Below are 23,870 nucleotides of genomic sequence, written 5' to 3'. Positions count from 1 at the left end.
ATACAGGATGCCTTTCCCTTTTCCTGGCTCACTGCCCTCTGAGGCAACATGCTTTTGATTAGTGGATTCAAAATACTCTTCTTTTTATAGCCCAAAGAAGTGGAGATATATATATATGTGTGTGTGTGTGTGTGGGGATATATATTACATATATTATATATTTGGATATATAAGTATATGCAAATATTAAAATATATTTCTATACAAATATGTGTATATACAAATATATATTTTATATATTTTTTTTCATAATTTGAGGCCAGCAGGGGGAGATGTTGCCTGCCACATCAGTCTGTGGGGAAAGCAGCTAGGATAGATGGACTCATACATTGCTCTTTGGTCCATGTCCTCCATCTCTCCTGCTTATAAACAGGGCTGGGCTCTGTTGATCACTGGGGTCCTCCCTAATCGGATGCTCCATCATCATGCCTGTGCTTACTTCCACCTGCTTTTGTATATATTTCTCAGAAATAGCTTTTTACAAAAAAAAAAAAAAAGCTCCTCTTGCAGTTAGAGGTTACACATTGTAGCTGCAACAGAAGCCCATGACCCTGGGCACCAACTTCCCTTTTCCATCCTTCTGAGTATTCTTCCGTTACCTCTTCCAATAACCAAAATATTCAAATACATTAATCAAAATGCTGCTCTCCCCCTTTGTCAGAGGGGATGTTGCTTAGTTACGCCATTTTTAAAAATCTTGTGTGACGTTCTGAAACATTAAATAACATCTGAAGATGAAAACTCCCACTCAGAGTGGAACATTCTGATATTTTGAGGGGCAGGAATCTTCACTGATGTCCTGCTGAAGGATGCAGCTAGTTTCCATCCCTACGCAAACCACTCCTCATTCTGTCCAGGACTGTTTTCCTCTCTGGTGACCAGCCTGTGTGTGTGGTTTTGTAATGGGTGATCTGTGGAAATCCCCTCAGCTGTTTGCTTCTGTGACACGCAGCTCTGTAGCATTTGGGGGGATTGGATCTGCCCACAAAATCTGCTTTTGTGCAATTTAAGATACATTGATCTTAGTTTCAGGGATTCTACTTTGTCATCTGGGTTGGAGATTTTTGTTATAGCAAGGAATAAAATAACACCCAAAATGGGTCAGCCAGCAAAGTTGGCATGATTATCATCATTCTCCAAAAAAAAAAAAAAAATAAGCAGTCACATTTTTTTTTTATCTCATTGTCTGTTACCTAGTTGACTATTAAAACCTTAGGAAAAGCAGATGGCATCCTAACTTGAGACAGAGTTAGCGGAAGATGTCTTATAAAAATGCACTTCTCTCTGTGGAAAAAATGGCCTGCTCACTTGCTAACCATTGATTTGATCTATGAAGTGCTGCCTGTAGACAGAGCCACCGACGTTGCTTCCCCAGCATGAAGAGTGCAATGCCAATGAGCTCATGTCCAAAGAATTCAATCCCCACGCACATTACCACACTTTATTCTGCTCTGACAGTCCTCGTGCACACTACTTAGCTTTGTTCTTGCAGACTAAATGCTATTGGTCTTGGAAAAAAGCAAGTAGGAGAGTAAAGTTTGCTTATATTTGTCCAGCTCTTACTATTTCAAAAATAGCCAATAATCTGTGTTAGTGTCCAGGAAAGTCATTTGCAGAAGAGTTCTCAGGGAGGCAAAGTAATAGTAAAGCTAGAATTTCTGCGTAGGTCATCTCGCCATTCCTTAAACCCAGCATGCTTCATCTGTGCCTCCCTGCTTTTCCCATTCTTTACTCTAACTCTCTCTAGCCCCATTTTGCTCATCCATTAGACCTGTTTTTTTCATGACACCTTTCTGACTCCACCATGTCTTCCCTAATCTCCACGGTCTCTATGCTCTTCGACCTGGTGCTCTTCCTTTTTACTGTGTGTCTTCTGTATTTTGCCATGCCCGTGATTGGCATCTGAGCAGCTACCCTACAGAACACCCATGAGACCAGAAACCTTTCCTTGACTCCCTTGCACTATCTGGCACATTGCTGCGTGGCCATGTGCTGTGGCAGGTACATAGTAAAAATCTTCCGGCTGATGATGCTTATTAAATTATAAATTACTGAATAGTGATTAACATAAATAATAGAAGGACTCAATATTTTTCCTCCTTAACAACTTTTTTTTTGAGATTTAGTATTTGGTCATTGGTAGGAGGAGTGTAATGATATAAATTCCTGTGAGAGGATTTTTCTTCAGTTATTATATATTTCTCTTAAAATAAGGAAACCAAAGACTGCAGGAGGCCGTTTGGTGCAGTTGGGAAAGTCAGTGGAAGAGGAACTTCCTTAGGGAAATACGTTGAGCAACCGCACTTTAATAGTCCTGGTGACTCATCTGAGAGAGGAACTCCCTCCCGTAGCCTAGGATTCTCCCTCCAGGGCCTGCCCATCAGCATCCTTGCATATTTAGAACACACCTTGGGAAAAATGCATCTCGCAGTGACACTTCAGTGACTCAGGCGCTTCGTATACAGAGAAATTCCAGTGACTGTAGGTTTATCTTTAACACAATTTGGTTTCATGCTCTTTGGAATTGTAGTTACTTTCCAAAAACCATAATTGGCATTTGTATTACTTTCTATCAAAGAGGAAGTATCAGAACAAAATTTATGAAATGTGTGGATTGCTACAAGCTGTGAGATATAGAATCAGTTGTTTGTAGATTTGATCTCTGCCTACTGGGTATATTTAAATGACTTGGAAAATTAAAATAATGTAAATTTCCAGACCCTGTCACTAGAGAATCTACTACAGTATACTTCCATGCTTTGTTAGACTGCTTTTCCTCTATTTCCATTGGGAGCTACAGTCAATGTAGATAGAGGTTATGAGTGAAGGCTTTGGAATCAGACAGCTTGGGTTTGAGTCCTGACTCTGTCTTTTCTTATCTGTCTGACCTACAGCAAACCTCAACATCTCATCGGTAATATGGGGACAGGAATTTCTGCCTCCCAAGGTTCTGTGAGGGTTCACTGACAACATGAACGTGAGGCATAACACTGTGGTACATTGTGGAGCACCTCAATAAATGCCAGCTAGTCCCATTCTTATCACTACACTGTTTCTATTTTGACATGATGTTTCTGTGCGTTATTTTTCTGATATGTTCGAGAGGTTACAAAGTTTGGGAGAAGCATATAATATCAAACAGAAATTGATGTAATCTGTTGCCTCTGAGTGGAAAAAAAGAGGTCATCAGTCATGAGTAGGATTCCCTGAGAGGTGGGATGGTGGATTTCCACAGCTGATTCCTAAATGACGTGTTTCACTGTTTAAATTACTGTTTTCTCCAATTGCTTTGCAGCGGAGATTAAAATCTGTTTTAAATATTACCACGGCATTAGTGGGGCCCTGCGAGCCACGACCCCCTGCATCACCGTGAAGAACCCAGCTGTAATGGTGAGTGCCCCTCGCTGCCAGCTGCCTCATGAGATCCATGCTGGAACTTGATTTCTATTTTTGCCTGTGCGGCCCTGACAGGGTTATGAGGAACAATGAAAAGGAAACATGTAACAGTGTGGGCACTGTTATAGGAAAGGAAATAGCTTACAAGGTTGACATACCCGAATTCCTAATTCAAATCAGTGGAAACGTAGGATTTGATTTGTAACAGTCGTTTGTAGAGTCAACTCTCGAGGAAACCCATTCATGAAGCAAAGTAGCAAGTGCCACATTCTGGAAGGTTTAAACTTAGTCTGGGTGACCAGTTGGTAGGAAAGAGTGGCATTGCATCTTATGTGAATTTTAAGCATTTAAAGTGTGGGTGATTTACCTGCCAGTCAACTCAAGGAGCTGTTGCTGCAGAGAGTAGAAGTGGGGAGTCACAAATGCACTGTTTCCTTAAGGTCTTAGTGCTGCTTCCTTCTTAGTGCTGAGTTTGGGTCTAGTGCCTAGAGGTACTGCTCATATTTTGGGTAAAGTGTGGTCACTCAATGGAAGTCAACTTCTTTAACTTCAGAAGTTGACTTCAGAAGTCAGGCCTTCAGTTGAAGAAACAGATATCTAATTTACTTTTGTAGGAAACTTGTGGTGTTGGACTTTTGAAAGAAAACCCGCCCATTTCCAACATGGCAATTTGGTGATTTTTTAAAATTTTATTTTAGAATCTAACAGTCTCACAACACACAGCTCCACTGTATATGGGTGGTTGGACTCAGGTGGTTTGGGGAGATTCTTAGAGTCCAAGATATGTAAATTACTTCAGTTGTAATTAGTCATTACTAAAAATGAGGTCATGAAAGCATAGAAAAAATTACTGACTCCCATGACATAGAATCTTTACAACATTGTATGTGTGGGTGTGTGTGTATATACACAGTTATAGATGCATGCATTTTTGGAAATAGGCAAGTAGTCAGGTTGAAATTCAGAAAGCAGTCTTTGCAAATAGCACTTTGAAATTGTTCAGACTCACCCTATGCTGTCTCTGATAGTGCTTGTACCTCTGTATCAGGCATTCTTTCCCTCTCATCTATTCATTTAAGCAAATATTCATTAAATGTCTGCTAAGTACTAAGCATTGTGCCACCACTACAGATGAAATATGAGGAAAAACGCCGTCATTGATCTCGTAGGTCTGGTGCAGAAGAGAGACATCAATCAAATATTATATTTGTTTGAGTGATAATTGTATGAGAGGGAGCAAAATGGGGCAAGAGAGCATATTCTATGTAGTAGGATTTGTCCTGATCGGGAAATTCCTGGAAGGCTTACCTTAAGAAGGTGTGTCTAAGAGACAAGCTGAAGAAGTTTTATAGGTGAAGACGGAGGGAAGAGCATTGCAGGCAGAGGGAATAGTGTGTGCAAAATCCTCAATATCTAAGTACTCTGCTCACATTAGAATTATATTTGAGTTTTCATTGTAGTAAACATAGTATAGAACATAAAAGAAAAGCCTACATTTACTATATAAGACTTTGAAGGTCACAAAGAGAATAGCAATTGTTGATTACAAAGTCTGCCATGTCACATAGTAAGCACTGGAACAGACTTCAGTTACTATTCTAAAAAGAAAAGTTACAAAGCTAGAAGAGTGGGGCTGTTTTTAATAAAATCTTTAAGAAAATCATTGTGTCTGAAATTAGACAACAGCTTCCAAACATGATTAAGCATTTTCTGGATTTAGATTTTTATACTTGAGCAATTTCAGTATTCAGATATCATCTAAGGCAGTGGGAGTTTATGGTTTGTTGAACACTGGTCTTATTCCATTGATTTTTGCATTGAGATTGCTCTGTCAAAGCCTGTGGATGGTTTGGAGATAATTAATTTGCTTCATATGGGTTTCAGAGCATCTTAAAAGCATCACAGATACAGCACTAGCAATCAGTATAGTGTATTTTGGTTCAGAGATTGACTAATGCAATGAGTGGTTAATCGATTTCTGACCAAGCTTGGGACAGTTTGGTCTATGTCCAAAATTGAAAGGCTGTGCCTCATGGACACCTCATTTTGGGGGTCAGGATTATGACCATAATAGCATGATGGTCACCTAGGTATATGACGTATGTTTAGTTATGTGACTGATTAACATCCTTGATACGTACACATCCCACTTAGTACAATTATACCATGGCCAGATACAAAGAGTAGACCTGGAAGAAGTAATTGAGAAACTCCACATGGAATGAAATGAGCTGTTATCCTAATCATGTGGTTTCTTTTCTCACATATCCTTTTGCAATGAATTGAAGATAAAAAAAAATTGTGACTTGTCTGTCATTTGTATTTTGTTGTCATTGTCATTCATCAGCATACACAGTGATATGTGTCTCAGATACTTGGAACAGGAAATCTTTCGGCTTCAGGGACAAATTAAGGCTGCCATTACTCACTACCATGTATTGTTTCAACACTTGGTTGACATTCTTGTTTCTGGATTTTCCTGGAATGAATCTATGGAGTGAGTTTATTTTAAAGCCAGTCTCTAAACATTGAGTGCAGATGTGTTTATTATCCCTAATGTCCCTGTATCTAATGGTAATGTCTGGTTTTTCCTGGCTTTATTGTAATGAATGATAAAAATTGAATTATTTGGATATGATTTCAGATGAGCATTTTGCCAGAGTTGTTGTGCAGTACACTTTTTCTGTGAATTCTTTGAGAATTGCTTCAGGAAGCCTTTTGCCAGAGGGTGAATTACATTTGAAAAATGAGAATTAGAGGACATTTTCTCTTGTTTCTCATAATTTCTTATAATTTTCAAGTAGGTTTTAAATGAAGACAGGTTATGAATTGTTTCAGCCTCATTAAACTCACTGAGCACAAGTATCCATAGCCGACAGAGATGTGTTTTGAGGGGTGGCACATCTTACTGGGGCATGCGGCCCATTTGTGGAGAGGCCACAGTTTCTGGGATATCTTCCTATGTCCAGGCACAGAAGGAGTGGCAGGTTACCGAGGGTGTGTCTCAGTCGTAGTCCAGCGTGGTGTGTGGTGAAAGCAGGGTGAGATGGCCACAGCAGTTTGTTGTCTGGCCAGTGTACTGCTGCCTCTGCCCTAGTTAATCTGGGAATGCTGAGTCAGTGGAGTACAATACAATATAATAAACCACCTGTGTTTGTTGAGAGCCAACTCTATGATTGAGGAATTGGATTTGTAGATGGAAGGAAATACAGATACCTGGATGGACCCTGGTGTGTTGCAGAGGACATGTGAAGCAATCAGGATGCAGTTAAGTGGCACGCAAAATAGTTTGACTAAAGTACAGGAGTTACAGCGGAGGCAGTAGAAATTTATACTTCAAAATTTGAATGGGATTTCTCAACTTTGCTTGGATTAGTGATGACTTTTATCTCCTGGGGCTATGTGATTTTTATAGGAGTGTGGGGAGTGCAGCAAATATAAAGTGGAGAAAAAGTTTAAAAAAAAATCAGACCTGGACAGTAGTTAAGTAGTAAAAGCAAATTCAGGTCAGGAACTATTGCATTAGGGGAAAAGAGAACTCACTATAGAATTGGCTCAATTCCAGATATAACAAGGGAAAGTGGGGGTTAGAAGCCAAAAAGCAGGGTTGGAGTGGAGGGATTGGCAGATGGAAATTTACCAAGAGCTTAGGGGGATTCTTATTAAACTGACCTAACAGAATTCTTGCTGAAAGAGGGCCAGAGTGATCAGTTATCGCACGGAGGATGGTGGGAGATGAGGAGTTTGATCCGATATCAAGGGTGATCACATATTGAGGGTGGGGATTGACTCTAAACTGACTTACCAGGGATTTTGCTAAAACTAAACTCTATAAGGATGGAGATAAAAGCCCAAGGCCTGCCTGGTTGAGCAGAGGGCTCCAAAGAGCCTGAGTAAAGTTTGCTCAAGGAAAGAATCTTTGTCAGAAGAACTTAATCTAAACTTCAGAATTAAAACGTGGTTCTATTTCCCACATTTGGGTATATTCTGCCTTCAATTCTGTCTCTTACAGTATTGTTGACTTCTTTTGCAGAGTATTGTGAAGGTTTTTCTTCCTAATATGCCACAAATTGTGCATTAATTGCACATAAATTGAGAGAAAGGTCTAAATTTGCTGGGTGGTTTATAAATTACTGGCTTCTTGTGAGGTATAATTTACTCAAAAGCTTTCAGGAAAAGGTTATCAGTATAATAGCACTGCAAATTCTTCTTATTGCTAATTATAATAGCATGTGCCATGTACCTGCAGCATAATAGAACACAAGCCTACAAGGGAGATAGGACTCCAGGTGGATTTTCAGAAATACTTGACAAGAGAGGGTAATTCTATATATACAGGTAGGTCTGATATAAATCAATTGTTTCATTTATTCTAGATTTTCCTAACAAATCTGAAGGAACTTGATATTTGTTTTTTAACTAAAGAGAACATTTAGTATAGTAATAGTAATATATTTACTACAAATCAACTATATTCTTATCAAAGGGAAAAAAGGATGTAAATTAGTTTGATTCATAGTTATTGAGAATTTTTAAGCTTGTATCTTTTTTATTTGGGGTAAAGATTACATTTTAATCTTTCCTCCAAGAATCAGCATTTGTGTCTCTGTTCCAAGATTTGGAAATGAAAGGACACATGATACAATACCTGTTTGATGCAAAAATCATTGCATCTGGGTACATACATGGTTTCCTAGACAGATCCAGTGGCATCATACGCCTCTGAAACTTCAGACGCATGTTTTTTTCCTTTCAGATGGGTGCAGAAGGCATGGAGGGAGGTGCTTCAGGAAACCTGCATTCTCGAAAACTCGTTAGCTTTACATTGTCAGGTAAGAATGTCTTTAAACATGACATTCACTTTGAAAGTGTACAGTTTCGAAGGTATAAATAGTCACTTCTTTCTACAGACTTTCGTATATGATATGATGATATGTGAACTAGTTTTTGGGCGTCATACTTCTGAAAATTCAAGTATATCTCTTACCATGATAAATTAATTATTAACATAAATTCAGAAATTATTTCTTCTACCAAGTTTTCTGGCGATAGACAGTCTGTATAACTATGTATAGTTACTTTAAAAAAAACTGCAACGTAACATGTGCTAACCCCACTGAGGAGCTTTGATTATTGAAAATCATTTATTCTTACTTCAGCTAGAGAAAGGAAAAGTTTGAAGACTGGAGAAAAAAACCCAATATACTTCTTTATCTATGGAGGAATACACATAAAAATTGGAAAGTGGAGAAGCTAATTGTTTTTGGCTTGTCGAATTGCTTGTATGTTTACCATACAAGTAAAGCACTGCTTTTTAAGTTATGAGACAGGACTCATTTCCAGTTTGTAAGTTTGATTTAGTTAAAATCAGTAATTTAAAAAAAAATAATGTCAGAGTTTACCACTGAAGGGAATTTTTTTGGGTAAAGCATCAATTTATACAAACTGAAAATTTTCATATACAATAATATACATCCCTATATTTGTGTGTACTAGGTTGCAATGTAAAATGTATTTCATACATAGGACACTGTCGAAAAAGTTTGAAAGACACTGATTTTAGAAAATAAATTGGTAGTCATAAAGTCAAGAATACTGGGTGCAGCAGACTAACGTGGCACAAGTATACATATGTAACAAACCTGCATGTTATGCACATGTACCCTACAACTTAAAGTATAATAATAATAAATTAATTAAAAAAAAAAAAAAAAGAAAATCCATATTTGAAATAGACTTTTAAAACAGATAACCATGCTACAATACATAGAAAATAAAGTCCAATGGATCTCCTTCACTGGAATGTCTTTTTTCATTTTTCTGTAGTCGTACTTCCAAAATTTAAATTAGATCCACTTTTCTTGACTGCAAAAAACAAACAAGCAAACAAACAAAAACATGTTGTGAGAGTGAGCGTTAAAAGACCCGATCCTGAAACAGACGCTTCCACAACGCATAATTACCACATATGACTAAAGTGTACACATCAGTTCACTGTTGGCCCATGGCCTTCTGAGTATCTGTGTTTGGTTTTGCATGTTTCTCCTTTCCCCATATGAGCTTGCTTTTTTGCTTTGCTTCTCTGGTGAATCTCAGCATCTGTAAACTAGTGACTTATGGTTCTAGTTTGACCAATAAATATGTTCTGTTAGGAACCATCAGGGTTTAAAAAATATCTAGGTTTGTAGAAGGGCACTAAAAATAACCATGCCTGTGGTACTATCTCCCTACCCCTCTTATCTGCCTGTTTCCTAAAAACATCTTGGCTGTACACCTGTGCTTTAAACCTTCACGGTACTGAGGGTCTGAAGCTACTGAAATCCCTGATGATAGGCAAGAAACAATTTGTCGACCCAAATAGCTCAAAAAATTTAGAGTATGACCACACCATGGGTTTCTTGTTTTTTTTTTTTTAATTGACTGGTAAAAATTGTTTTTTTAATGGTGTACTGCATGATGTTTTGATATAAACCATGGGTTTCTTAGTTTAAAATTATTACCCTATGCTTTTAGGTGATCCGTATCGCATGACACATGCTTATTGGTTTTGACTCCAGATGGGATGTTATTAACTGACTATGTGAGAATGACCATCTGTGAGTTAAAAATCTTAGGACATTTTCCTAAAAAGTAGGAAGCAAGCTTTGAGGCACAGCCAAATGCTTCTTCCTTACACATTTCTTCCAACATCGCACCTCTATTCACATGGAGGCTAGCTACCTAACATCTGTTTTATTTCTTACCGTATAGCCAGACATTTGCAGACAGTATACAGAAATGACAAGGAGCTGAAACCAATTCTATAATGTTAATTCTAAAAAGTTAATCCGGTTATAGCATACTGACAGTGGATGATAATATTTATCTGAGAGCATTTAAGCAGTATAGAATGGCTGCCTGCAAATATTCCACTGTTGATTATATGTGGATAGGTAGGGACACAAATACTTGAATTTTACAGCTAAAATTAAAAATGTATTTTCATTAATATTTTAAATGTGTTTCAAATAAGGCTTTACTTAGGATATTTAACACGTCAAACCTTTGTGACTTTGAATCCTTCTTTGGCCTGTTACATGGTGTGGATATTTGTGAGCAATAGCATATGTAAAAGACAAAAAAGAAAAGATCAGAAATGAGATGGATAAAGGGAACCAAATAATCAGATTACAAATAATTGGTAGTTTGTTGTATTTATTAAGGAAGATTTATTTGTTCAGTGTTCCATTGTGGAAAAATTTTGTATCAGGCTTATCTGACAGTGATATTATTTATCACACTGACTTAATCATCTGGTGGAATGCTTTTTGTTCAAAGGAATATTTTTTGTGAGTTATTTAACTCTGTCAGACTTTGTGGCATTCATTTCTGTCTATGTTACTCTTCATTTACTACAAAGAAATCCCTTTTTTGGGCATAGATTTAATACATAAAGAAATTTCATTCTTCTGTCTGGATTCAAGGGGAACACAATCAAGAAAGGCAAGAAAATAAATGTGGCAATTGCCTTTTCTTCTCAAAGCTGTTCCCTGCTGAAGAAAACCAAGTGAAAGTAGCATCATTAAATTGACAGTAAGATGCAAATTCTGCATTTAATAATGAGTACGTAGTTTATGAAGTGTCAGGAATGGGGATTGCAAGGCTAATGAGATAGTGGCAGCCTCTCTGAAGTACCTATCTAATTCTTTACCCGTCTTTTCCTTCTCCTACTGGTTTTCAGATCAAAGATCTTACTATTTATTTCATGCAGTGTTCTCAACGCACAGTGACTCACGCCTGTAATCCCAGCACTTTGGGAGGCCGAGGCGGGCAGGTCATGAGGTCAGGAGATCAAGACCATCCTGGCCAACATGGTGAAACCCCGTCTCTACTAAAAATACAAAAAATTCACTGGGTGTGGTGGTGCGTGCCTGTAATCCCAGCTACTTGGGAGGCTGAGGTACGAGAATCACCTGAACCCGGGAGGCACAGGTTGCAGTGAGCCAAGATCACACCACTGCACTCCAGCCTGGTGACAGAACAAGATTCTGTCTCAAAAAAAAAAAAAAAAATGCTCTTGGTTTAATTTTTATATATATAAAACTTTCCCCTCTACTGCCGGGTCTGTGTCATTAGACACTTCTGGAGTGTTTTCAGCACATGTGCCTGGGCCATGAGTTCTTGTGGGCCACTGGTGAGCCACCTCCTGGGAGCACTCATTCAAGAATATGGTTCTATGGGCAATTTCAGGCCAATTCTGTTTTTCTAAGAAAGACCTTGTGTTTCAGGAGTGGGCTTGTGTGGGATGACCCTGGTGACCTCCTGTAATTTAGGGTCACTATCCAGGGTCTGTTTGCCAGCTGATCTGGGTAATCCAAAGGTCTGTGGAGGTTCAGGGGCCATATGCAAAATTTCTCTCTGAACCCGTGTTCAGAACTTCCCTAGATTAATCTTCCAGCATTTTCTAAGATGACTTAGCTCCCAGGCGTATCTTATTCAAACCAATATTCTCAGAAATGTTGAAGACTCAGTGGAGCCAGCTTTATTTCCTGACATGTTTGTGTCTCTTAGCCTGACCATGGAAAAACATACAGTCTCCTCACTAAATGGACTTTGGCTAGGACTTTTAGCAGCATATAGTATGAAACAGCAATTTGTGAATCTAAGGTGAGTTATAGGACATTCTCCAAATGTTTAAGTTACTTTACTGGCTATTTAAAATAGCAGGTAGCACTTACATTTCAAAAAACATTTCCCCTAACATTCATCGTATTTATGGAATATATATGACATTTTAAATGTGGTACAAATGGATATATGCTCTGATGTTTCATCTCCCATTAAACTTAGTTCTATGTATATGTAGAAGATTCATTTTTCTCTCATGAAGGAACATGTTTTTCAGTGAACTGCTTACTAAGTATTTCTCTCAAGGCTTTGTCTGGGGAGGCCGAGGTGGGTGGATCACGAGGTCAGGAGATCGAGACCATCCTGGCAAACACTGTGAAACCCCATCTCTACTAAAAATACAAAAAAATTAGCCAGGTGTGGTGGCGGGCACCTGTAGTCCCAGCTACTCTGGAGGCTGAGGCAGGAAAATGGCATGAACCCAGCGGGCGGAGCTTGCAGTGAGCAGAGATCGTGCCACTGCACTCCAGCGTGGGCAACAGAGCGAGACTCCGTCTCAAAAAAAAAAAAAAAAAAAATGACATTGTCTGAGATTCTGGTTGTCGAATTACATTGCCCTAGGAAAAAGGTGGTGAAGGTGCACATGTTGGAATCAAAAGGGAGCTGAAAAACTGAAAAGTCAGTTTAGGGATGTGAGGTGGTGCTAAAGGTTTGGCTTCACTTATGCGGCCTGTTAGGTGATCCCTCTGCTGAAATTACTGCCATAACCCATTTGACTTCACCTATCTAAGCAATCATAGTGTGAATACTGCTATTGTGTTACTGAGTCATTTCTGTTTAGAGCTTCCTGTGTGTTTATTTAAGAACAAATTGTCTTTGAGCTGCTTGTTCTAATCAGGACATATGGATCCTTCCTTCTTCTATCCCTTGTTCTCTCCCTTCCTCCTTTCTTTCCTCCCTCCCTCCTGCTTTCTCTTTGTCCCTCCCTCCTTCTCCCTCTTTCTTTAAAGATCTTAGGGCAGTTGGGCTAAAGAAAGGGATGTTCTTCAATCCTGACCCTTATCTTAAGATGTCAATTCAGCCAGGAAAGAAGAGCAGTTTCCCCACCTGTGCCCACCATGGGCAGGAGAGACGGTCCACTATCATCAGTAACACCACCAATCCAATTTGGCACCGAGAGGTAAGATGATCCCTAGGGGTCTCCTACTTGTCAGTGAGGAAGTCAGCCCAGTCTGTCTCTTTCCTCGGGACTTTTGCATCCTCAGGTTGTTGATGAAGTGACTAGGGGTTCTCTCGGGAACGGGATACAATGAGAATGAGCTATTCCTACCTCTCCAGACCCGGGTCTAAGGTAAGACAAATGAAGCTGTCACTTCAGGGGAGCAATTTAAGGACCCTCCGAAAAATTCAGTTGTTAAAATAAAGATCCTAATGCAGTTTTTTAAAACTCACAATTAATGCAAAAAGTTCATGAATAAAATATGAAAATTTGAAGTAAGGATAGGATCAGTAACATTGCCTTGTAGAGTCCTAGTGGGACCTGAGGCAAGAGGAAAAATCAGCAATACTGGTCGTGTTTTTCTTTAAAATTTTGATATTTTGTTGTAGCATACATTTAGTACAAATTAAAGGAATTTCTCTCTCTACGGGCTTTGGCAAATGTTTTATGAATTTCTAGATTTTCGTTAATTAGATGAGCCATTCAAGGAGTCATCATCCTGCGTGAAGCCAGATTGTGTTGATGGTATTTTAGACTTCCTCACAGCTACAGTATGCTACCAGTCATCTTAGTGCACCATATCAGTGAAATCAAGCAAAGGGTTTTCTCATTTGAACTATGGAAAGTCAGAGAATGAACAAACAGACACTTCTTATCTAGTGAGCAAAGCTTGAGCTGTCCCTCCATTTCTCAGAGATCTGAGGTATGTTTTACATAACTAGTGTGAGAATGTTTCTGGGCTGGCATAGGAGTTACGCAGTTAATTAGATCATACCCTCAATATTTAACGACAACAATATGTTCTAACAATGTTATAGAAATATTTAATTGGAGAGAGGTATTCAGGGGATCTAAAACCAATTGGAGAAAAGATATGGTTGTTTGAGACTTGCCAACACAGCAAGGTATTTCTCCTGGGCGGTTCCTATGGTTTTGGATATTGAATATGGCTTGTATTCTTATGCGTGGTTTAAGAAACTACTAATGATCTATCATGGTAAAAAACTATTAAGGGCATACCACTTAGTCTAATGCATTTCAAAGCCTAGAAGAAATAAAAATATATCTCAATATGATTCCAGAAGGCACATAATAGATATGATGATGAAACAAGCAGTAACTATTTTCCTAACATTTTAAATTTGCAAAATTTTTGACCATGTCACCAGTGCAAGCCTGAAAGGGAGGCACAAAGGATGAGATTATTATGTCTTAATTTTGGTGATTAAGAAATTGAAGCTTAAGGTGTTTATGGGACTAGGTATTCAGAGACAGAAGTGGGGCTTAAACTCGGCTTTTTTATTCTAAACAAGTACTTTTTTCCATTAAGCAGACTGCCAAATTGCATGGTCCTTTGGAAAACCTTAATTGTTACGACTAGATAAACCTAGAGGCACCTAAGTGAAAAGTTGGCTAACACTGTTCACATCACTGTAGTTGATGGATACTCTCAGGGAAGCAGTGAAATAATTTAGGTTAGATTCCTGGCACCATCCTTTACTTATACTGAGATTCCCATCTTTAAAAAGAAAATTATATCATTGTAAAGATAAAGTGAAGATAATATATGTAAAAGTCTCTGTAAGTGAGTAAAGCTCTTCATATTTATTTTATATCTTATTAATGTCCAATCCAAATTTCCCCAGTGGCATTCTTAAAATGAAAATAACAAAACCTATCTTAACTTCATACTTTTATTTTTCTGTCCCAGAAGAAAGAAATAACCCTGTGTGCCTTTTAAACTTAAGGAAAAATTCCATTTGAACATTGTTTTAACATTTATCAGGGAAACCACAGTATTCTGCAGATGTTCCTATTTTAACCACTAAGTGGAGGAGTATTTTAAACTATGTTTTGCAACTTCAGAATTTCATGAGATTAGGAATTCAAATTGTCAATCAAATATACTAGTTAATTCTAAACCATTCTATAACAAGATATTAAATATCAAAGAATTGAGATACAATAAATGTAGAGAGTACTAAAATTGCATTGTGCATAACTTAATATTTGATAACATCTCCTAAAACTGTGAAACTAGGAAGGGCTGCATGATTGACTGAGAGGGCTTCTTTTGTCATACAGATCTTTGACTGCTGCTTTTTAGTCATGGTGAATGCTTCTGCTTCTGAGTGAATAAAGGATTGACAGTAGCTGCAGCTATTTCTAGCTATGTGGAACTCTATGTTGTTAGAATTTAAGAGATACCATTTCCTATACAAATAAAATGATACAGTATCATATTTGTCTTTCTTTTAAACCAGCATGTTATCTGTTTGTGTTTTCAGAAATATTCCTTTTTTGCACTTCTTACTGATGTCTTAGAAATTGAAATTAAAGACAAATTTGCCAAGAGCCGTCCCATCATCAAGCGTTTTCTGGGGAAACTAACTATTCCAGTCCAGAGGCTGCTGGAGCGACAGGCTATCGGGTAATCAGCCCTTACCTTTGGGGATCTTGTTGAGATTAGTTCGTATAGGAAAAAATGAAATGAAACTTGGTACTCCTAGGACTTTTCAGACTGGTAAGAAGTAGTAACACAATTCTTTTAAAAATAAAAATGTCCTTACACTTACTAAAATATACTTGACAAAAAGTAGTTTATTTTAATTATATACATTTTTTTGCATCTTTATCTTTTCCAAGAGGTACCCACCATTAACATTTCAGTGTCAAATCTCATAGTGTTTGATTGTTTCTCCGTATATTGGAGTTTTTTATAAAACTTTCTCCCTAGGGCAGAATTCTAAGGTCAGGTTGATGCCTATCTTATCCTGATTAATTCCATCCAGAGAACTCGTTACTCTTGAAAAACAGAAACAATCTTGTTTTGGAGCCATTTAAAACAAGACCTAGACTTGAGGAAGTGTTATGATAAAACTCATAGACATATACATTCATTCAAGCAATTAAAATTTATTCATTGACATACTCTTAAAATTTAGTTAATGTGTAATTAATGTCTTTTCTTTTCGTGAGCTTTTTGTAAGTTGTGAGTAAAGTAGTAAGTCATACTGAGGAGATAGAGAAGACCAAAAACAAGTTATGCAAATTAATAATGCATCACTGACTAGAGGCTGTAAACTGTACAGTGGAGCAAACGGTAGATAGAAGAAACATGGTGTCTTCCTTCTGAAATAGCCATTAGAGGGCAGAGGTGGAGTGATTTGGCACTATCCTTTTGATGATTTTCCTTAATTAAGAATAGGTTGGCAGGCACGGCGGCTCATGCCTGTAATCCCAGCACTTTGGTCAGCCGAGGTGGGCAGATCACCTGAGGTCAGGAGTTCAAGACCAGTCTGGCCAAAATGGCGAAACCCCATCTCTACAAAAATACAAAAAAATTAGCTGGGTATGGTGGTAGGCGCCTGTAATCCCAGCTACTCGGGAGGCTGAAACTGGGAGAATTGCTTGACCCCAGAGGCGGAGGTTGCAGTGAGCCAACATTGCACCACTATACTCCAGCCTGGACAACCTCGGCAACAGAGCAAGACTCTGTCTCAAAAAAAAAAAAAAGAATAAGTCATTTAATTCAGAATAAGATTGTTGCTTGTGTGCAAGAAAATGAAATGACTGCATTTGACTTGATAAAGAGTCACACTTGAAACAGATGGACAGCTCCATTCTTGAGGAGGCAGGCGGCCTCGAGCCCGGGGCCCAGGCAAGGCAAAAACTGAACCTGCTTCCAGATCTGGGATATGACCCCACCATAGTGGCACATCTGACTTTGCCAACCATCCCATCAGCACTGCTTACAAGGCACCCTGAGAATCAGTGATAGGCCAGGCTCCCCAGCAGGGAGGGCCAGCAGCTCCAGCCTTCTTACTCTACAGGCGAGGAAGGAGAGCTTAGTGGCCCTCTCCCCATCACACAGCCAGGGCTGCTGTCTTGGGTATGAAGGGCCCTTTCCTTCTTGTGTTCTTGTACTTCTTTCCCCTAACTCCCAGCTCCTGTTCTTCAGGGTATCACACAGTGCCCTACGTGCTGTGTTGGGTGATAATCCTTAGCTGCAAGTGTCCTTTTAGAACCAGCTTCCTGTTGTGCTAAATGCTGAGGAAACAGGCCCTCTCCCCTTTTACGCCCGAGTCAAAAAACCCCTAAAACTTGAGGCCTTTCACAACTCCTTTATGACCTTCAAAATGTCCTTTCCCTGGTCACCCCTTAAAAGTGAGAGAGTGAATCAGTGTCCTTAAAAATATTCACATAGCGTGTGATACCTTATGCTCTTAATAATAATTTTTCTTAGGACAACATTTCCTTTTATCCCGGGGTTTATAAGTGTTCCATTTGTGTGAATGAATAATATTACATTGGACTATAATGTGCTTGGAGCCTTTAATGTTCTTGTGAGTCTGAAAGTTTCAAGAGAGATAGGAGGGATTTGGGGGGGTGGCCTGTGGAAAGAAGGCGAAGGCTGACTCCAGTGTAGTCAGGATGAAAGCAGCATTTCTCTTCTTACAGTGATCAGATGCTCAGCTACAACCTTGGCAGAAGGCTTCCAGCTGACCACGTGAGTGGGTACCTCCAGTTTAAAGTGGAGGTTACATCTTCTGTTCATGAAGGTGAGATATCAGTATATCTGTATGAATACATTGCTATAGGAAAAACTTGTTAAACCTAACTCAATTGTCAGTTTGCTTCTGAACAGAATTGAATTCATGTTCTGTTTTGAAAGTAAAATAACTGTCAAACAATTACCTGCTGAAATTTTCTGAGCAAGTACGAAAGCCTGTTTGCCCAAAAATGTCTCTTAGATTGATGCCTACATCTTGAAACTGGGCTGTAGAGTTTTCAGCCATACTAACATATTTAGCTCCTGTGCCAAACCGACTAGCAGTCTCCTCGTTTAGTAGTGAGTGGTGAATCTCAGCAAGTCAGTAGAAAGCCCTCAGTGGAATGACTGATTTCTTTGAACTTAATGGTGGCAAAGCAAGTAGGTCAGAAAATGTTCATTTGTTATTTCTAGTTAATTTTTAGAAATGCTGTTTTCTCATTCAGATGCCTCTCCAGAAGCTGTTGGCACAATACTTGGAGTCAATTCTGTGAATGGAGACTTAGGTAGCCCTTCCGATGACGAGGACATGCCAGGGAGCCATCACGACAGCCAGTTGTGCTCTAACGGGCCAGTTTCTGAGGACAGCGCTGCCGATGGGGCCCCCAAACATTCATTCAGGACTAGCTCCACACTGGAAATAGACACCGAGGAATTAACCTCCACTTCTTCAAGGACCTCACCTCCCAGAGGACGTCAGGATTCACTCAATGATTACTTAGATGCTATCGAACACAACGGCCACTCCAGGCCAGGGACAGCGACCTGCTCTGAGAGGTCCATGGGCGCCTCTCCGAAACTGAGGAGTAGTTTTCCCACCGACACAAGACTCAATGCCATGCTTCATATTGACTCAGATGAAGAAGATCACGAGTTCCAGCAAGACCTGGGTTACCCATCTTCCTTGGAGGAGGAGGGAGGCCTGATCATGTTTAGCAGGGCATCCAGAGCTGATGATGGAAGCCTGACATCTCAGACAAAGCTGGAGGACAACCCTGTTGAGAATGAGGACGCCTCCACACACGAAGCCACTTCCTTGGAGGATAAGCCAGAAAATCTTCCAGAGCTTGCAGAAAGCTCCTTACCTGCAGGCCCAGCCCCAGAGGAAGGTGAAGGCGGCCCAGAGTCTCAACCCAGTGCTGACCAGGCCAGTGCTGAATTGTGTGGCTCTCAAGAGGTAGATCAGCCCACAAGTGGGGCAGACACGGGGACTTCTGATGCTTCAGGAGGAAGCCGAAGAGCCGTCAGTGAGACCGAGTCTCTCGATCAGGGCTCCGAGCCTTCCCAGGTGTCCTCTGAAACAGAACCCAGTGATCCTGCCAGGACAGAGAGTGTGAGCGAAGCCAGCACCAGGCCCGAGGGAGAGAGTGACCTGGAATGCGCTGATAGCTCCTGCAATGAGAGTGTGACCACGCAGCTGTCCTCTGTGGAGACGCGGTGCTCCTCTCTTGAGAGTGCAAGGTTTCCTGAAACCCCAGCCTTCTCTTCTCAGGAGGAGGAAGACGGAGCCTGTGCAGCAGAGCCCACCAGCAGCGGCCCTGCCGAAGGGTCGCAGGATTCCGTGTGCACTGCTGGTTCTTTACCTGTGGTACAGGTGCCCAGTGGGGAGGAGGAAGGGCCAGGGGCAGAATCGGCCACTGTACCTGACCAGGAGGAGCTGGGGGAGGTCTGGCAGCGGAGGGGGAGCCTGGAGGGAGCTGCAGCTGCTGCCGAGAGCCCTCCCCAAGAAGAGGGCAGTGCTGGGGAGGCCCAAGGCACCTGTGAAGGAGCAACTGCCCAGGAGGAGGGCGCTACTGGAGGTAGGATATGGACACCACTGTGGCTTTTGGCTCGAGCGTAGCTGTGCAGAGAGAAGTTCTGTAGTTTTCCCCTCAATCTAAACAAGGCCGCAGGTTGCATATTACCTGAATTCCTCACCTTGAGGTTCAGCAGGGGAAGAGAGGCACGATTGAAAACAGGGCCAGGAAGAGAAGGAAACAGGTAACAAATGTGTGGGCGGCTGAAACCCTTCCTCTAGATTAGGCCTTCTGTTTCAGAGTGGGGAGACCGAGGAACTTCATCACATAGCTAGGAAGAAGGCAGCATGATTTGCGTCCAGATGGGCTTGAGTTCAAGTTCAGTGCTCTTTTAAAAAATGGCTTTTCTGCTGCTGAAGTAACAGGCCTGTTAAACAGCAGTCTTCACACTTAAATAATGGGTCTCTTTTGGAACCTGGGTCTGTAGATACACAACCACACAGGCGGGCAGCTTCAGCCTTAGTGTAATCTGCAAAGGTTATGAGATCACTCCTCCTTTCTAAAATTTCACAGTGGAAGATTAACATATGCTATGCATCAAAGGTAATATTTTTGTCTTCTACAATTTAGTAATGTCTACTAAGTTAGGTGATGCATTCTGACTTGGAGAATAAGCTGTTTTTGTATCCAAGGATACAAATTTACACCTGAAATTTGTATTACTCCCAGTGAATGTGGCTCTCTAGAATGATTACTTTAAAATGCCCTATAAGGATGCATTAAAAATCAAAGAGCAATTTCATATGTCTGGCTGGCATAACTCAAAAATAGGAATGATTTTCTTATTCTGTAATTTATTTTTCTACCTACATGATCCCTTCTTTTCTTCCTCCTCTTTTTTTTTTTTTTTTTTTTAATTTTGTTTCCTTCATTATATCGTAGCCACCATGTGACCCTGAAACATTAGCACATGGCCAGGACAGAGGCCATTGTGGGTGAGGGATGAGGAAGTGAAGCCGCAGGAGGGGAGGGATACATGCAGAGGACAGTTCTTCAGGAAGCCTGCTTCTAAGCATTCACCTCCTATTCTCTTCTTTTGTTTCTAGGTCCTCATATGGGAAATGAGACTAAACAGAGAAAAGAAACTAACCTTGGAATTTATGTTAGGTTTTTATATAGAGTCTGTTTTGATACTGAAAGAGAAAACAATACCTGGTAACTTTCTACCTTTAATCCTAGGTTCTCAAGCCAACGGCCACCAGCCACTGCGATCACTACCTTCAGTGCGCCAGGATGTTAGCCGGTACCAGAGGGTGGACGAGGCTCTCCCACCAAGTGAGGACCTGTTAGTTCAAAGGGCCCACCTTAATCAAAGGGTGAAAGGTGACAGGCAGATCCATTCCCATGAGTCTTAAAAGATGGATACGTGGTCTTCAAGCGGAAGGAATCTGGGGGCTGCCACTTAGCATAGCAGGTGTAGTCTGGGACGTGCTAGGCTAATGACTCTTCTCTGGCACCATTCTGCTGAAAGAAAGGGCAGCTGTAAACCCTGCGCTGCCCATGGGGTAAACACTATAATAATGGAGGTAGATCCAGATGTTTTGGGAAATTGGGTGCATAACAGAATTTTTTAAAATTATGCCTAACCACAGCATGAATGTTCTATCAGCTAATAGACAAATTGGTACACTCTCTTAGAAAAACCTCACTCTATGTAATATACTGCCTTTCTGTTCACTTACAGCGTTTAAAATCATTAAGCACAAGGTTCTGATATTTTTCCTTAGGGATATGCAGGGAAGTATTGTTAATTTCAGAAATTAGTCTACTACTTATTTGGGACATGACAGTTATCTGGGGATTTGAAAGACATTTCATTTATTTCACTTTCAGAAAACACGTAGCACTTAAAGGAGAGATGGTGGAGGATTAGGGATGCTGGGATATAGTTACATAACCTGTGTTAAAGGTATGAGTGATACCCTCAGCCAATCATAATCCAGATGAAATGTAAACTCGTATGTAAATTTCGACAGTTCTTTAAAGAGATGTAGCTCTATGAGAGCAATGCATTTTGACGAATATTGATAAAGCCTGGTAAACATTGCTTTTAAAAAAAACACTGTAAGGTACACCCTTTTGCCTTACCCCTTTCCTTCTTGCTCCCCCCCTCCACTTACCCATCTTATATGTGATCATGACAAGAGGCTGATGCCTGGGTTCCTCTGTGTTTTAAAAATGGTGGGACATAAAGAAGAGAGGGGACGAATTTAAAGGGTTACAATTCTGAGTGGTTAGTCTGGCAAGTACCGACAAAAGAGCTGAATGGTACTGTGGAGAATTTATCCAAATATCGCCTTAATCTTTTTGAAATTATTTTGGGCACAGATCTTTCCCTTGTTTGTTTAGTTGGATAACTAAGGGCTGTGACTCATAGGAAACATATTTTAAGCAGTTTAAAATAAAATGGACTGAGAGATTAATTAACCTTATGTCATCTTAGGCAGGTAGAGGGGCCCAGGGACCCGAGAGGGCCACAGAAAACTTCCTTATTGATAACACATTTGGTAAACCCTTAGAGAAAAGATGAGTCAAAAAAGTAAAATGTTCCTGGAAGATATTTAGGTATAATTGGAGCAAAACAAATTTGGAACACTAGGAGAGAGTTCTGGGAGAGCTTTATTTTTATGTATATACAGATTAATAGTCATTTAGAGTTTCAGAGTGTTGGACAGTAGCATTGCAGAAGTGCATTGATAAATCACGTCTTCCTAGCCACATCCAATTGCTGTAATTTTTGCTATGTAAGTTTGGTCTCCTGATTGTATTTAATAAAGACAGATACTTTCCTGCTGAAATTATGACCACTGTTTCTGATATCTCTATGTATTGTTTAAATACTGGTGTTTGCATTACACCTGTAGATACATCTTGGGAAATTTTTTTTTTTTTTACAATTGGCAGTTTCTTTTAATGAGTTGATGTATTTGCAAAAGTAAAGGCAACTTAGTGACTCATCATATTTAATCAGTGACTGACAAACAAGAGGAAAATTCTTAAGAAGTATTCCCTTTTATTCAGAGGTTTTCAGTGGTGGCAGGGGGTGCCACCCACTAGGCGATGTTTAGAGTTGAGGCGGGGTGGGTAGCCTTTCAGTGTAACAGTGGTTGAAGGGTGCTACTGGCATTTAGTGGGTAGAGGCCAGTGTATCAAGCATCCTGCAATGGTGAGACAGTCGGATACAACTAAGAAGTGTCCCACCCAAAATTCGACAGTGTGCCCTCTAAGAAACACTTCTCTGTGCTAATTTATTTAATGCTTGATAAATAACATTTTTTTTGTAAAATATAAACAGAGTTTTTATATTTTAAAAACTCAGAAGTAAAGATGCCTCCCTCTAAAAATATTAGTTATACACACACACACACACACACTCATACACTCGTGTTATAGGACCAAGCAACTTGCACATTTGGGGATGTGTCTTCTCATGGCTAGGTTGTGGATTGTGGTCTGAACATACCTGACTGCTGTTCAGCTCTGTCAACCATTCCCATGTGTGTCTCGTCCTTGTGACAGTGGTAATCGCTTGGCTGCCCTTGCTTCTTGTCTGTCCTCACCTCAGCTAGGTCCCTGCCCTCCTTTTCTAACTGGACAACTCTGCTACTACCTCTGGCCATACATCTGACTTACAGCTGTGGCATCTACACTTTGTGGTGTCTTGTGGCTTCTGAGGCTCAGCTAGGGGTGTCGGCTGGATCGTGCAGACAGGCCCATCTCTTAAATGACCTGGCTGAATTTTAAGGCTAACAGTTGTGATTTTTAACACTGTCAGTTATTATAAGTTCATTTTTGTGGTGATTTACACTTTACAAAGCATGCTTTTGCATGCTTTCCTTTATTTTTTGTTTTTTCAATAATTTTGCGAGGTAGGTGAAGCAGGTCTTGTCTGTAATTTATAGGTTGTTGCATAGAAGTCAGCTAATCTGATTCTTTTATTTTATAGTTGCAGAAACTGAAGCCCAGATCAATTAAGTAATTTGTTTAAGATTTCATGCAAGTAAAAGTTGAGACAGAGTCTCAGATATTCCCTCTCCTCTAACAGGTATTCTGATCTGAGATTGGAAGGGAAGGGCCTATTGTGTGGGTAGATGAATGTAAATCCTGAAGGTCTGGTTTGAGGCAGAGGGTGGCTTACATGGTGATATGTTATTTATTGGGCACCACTAATGCCTCACATCAGAGGGTTTGGGGGTTTCTCTGAAACTTCAATATATTGCAGTGCTTTGAGGTCAGACCCACCAGAAGACTCAAAAAGTGCTCAGCTTTCTCTTCCTCTGGGATAGAGTTATGCAAAGAG

At 40.1% G+C, this 23,870-nt stretch overlaps 1 protein-coding gene across 8 annotated transcripts in view; it reads left to right on the top strand.

The window, feature by feature from the left end:
- HECW2 (HECT, C2 and WW domain containing E3 ubiquitin protein ligase 2) overlaps positions 1–23,870 on the top strand; it is a 390,676-nt gene that overhangs the window by 252,898 nt on the left and 113,908 nt on the right. For all 8 annotated transcript variants that reach the window (XM_017946735.3, XM_017946736.3, XM_021923821.2 and 5 more), the window contains 7 exons: positions 3,296–3,390; positions 8,153–8,228; positions 13,014–13,183; positions 15,511–15,653; positions 17,684–17,784; positions 18,221–19,573; positions 20,750–20,845. In XM_017946735.3, coding sequence (XP_017802224.1) covers positions 3,296–3,390; positions 8,153–8,228; positions 13,014–13,183; positions 15,511–15,653; positions 17,684–17,784; positions 18,221–19,573; positions 20,750–20,845 — 2,034 coding nt within the window. The remainder of the gene's footprint in view (positions 1–3,295; positions 3,391–8,152; positions 8,229–13,013; positions 13,184–15,510; positions 15,654–17,683; positions 17,785–18,220; positions 19,574–20,749; positions 20,846–23,870) is intronic.

This window comes from Papio anubis, chromosome 10, assembly GCF_008728515.1.
Source record: "Papio anubis isolate 15944 chromosome 10, Panubis1.0, whole genome shotgun sequence".
In the NCBI taxonomy this organism is placed as follows: Eukaryota; Metazoa; Chordata; class Mammalia; order Primates; family Cercopithecidae; genus Papio; species Papio anubis.
Note: the sequence above shows the minus strand (reverse complement) of the source record. Positions and strands in the feature narration are given on the sequence as shown.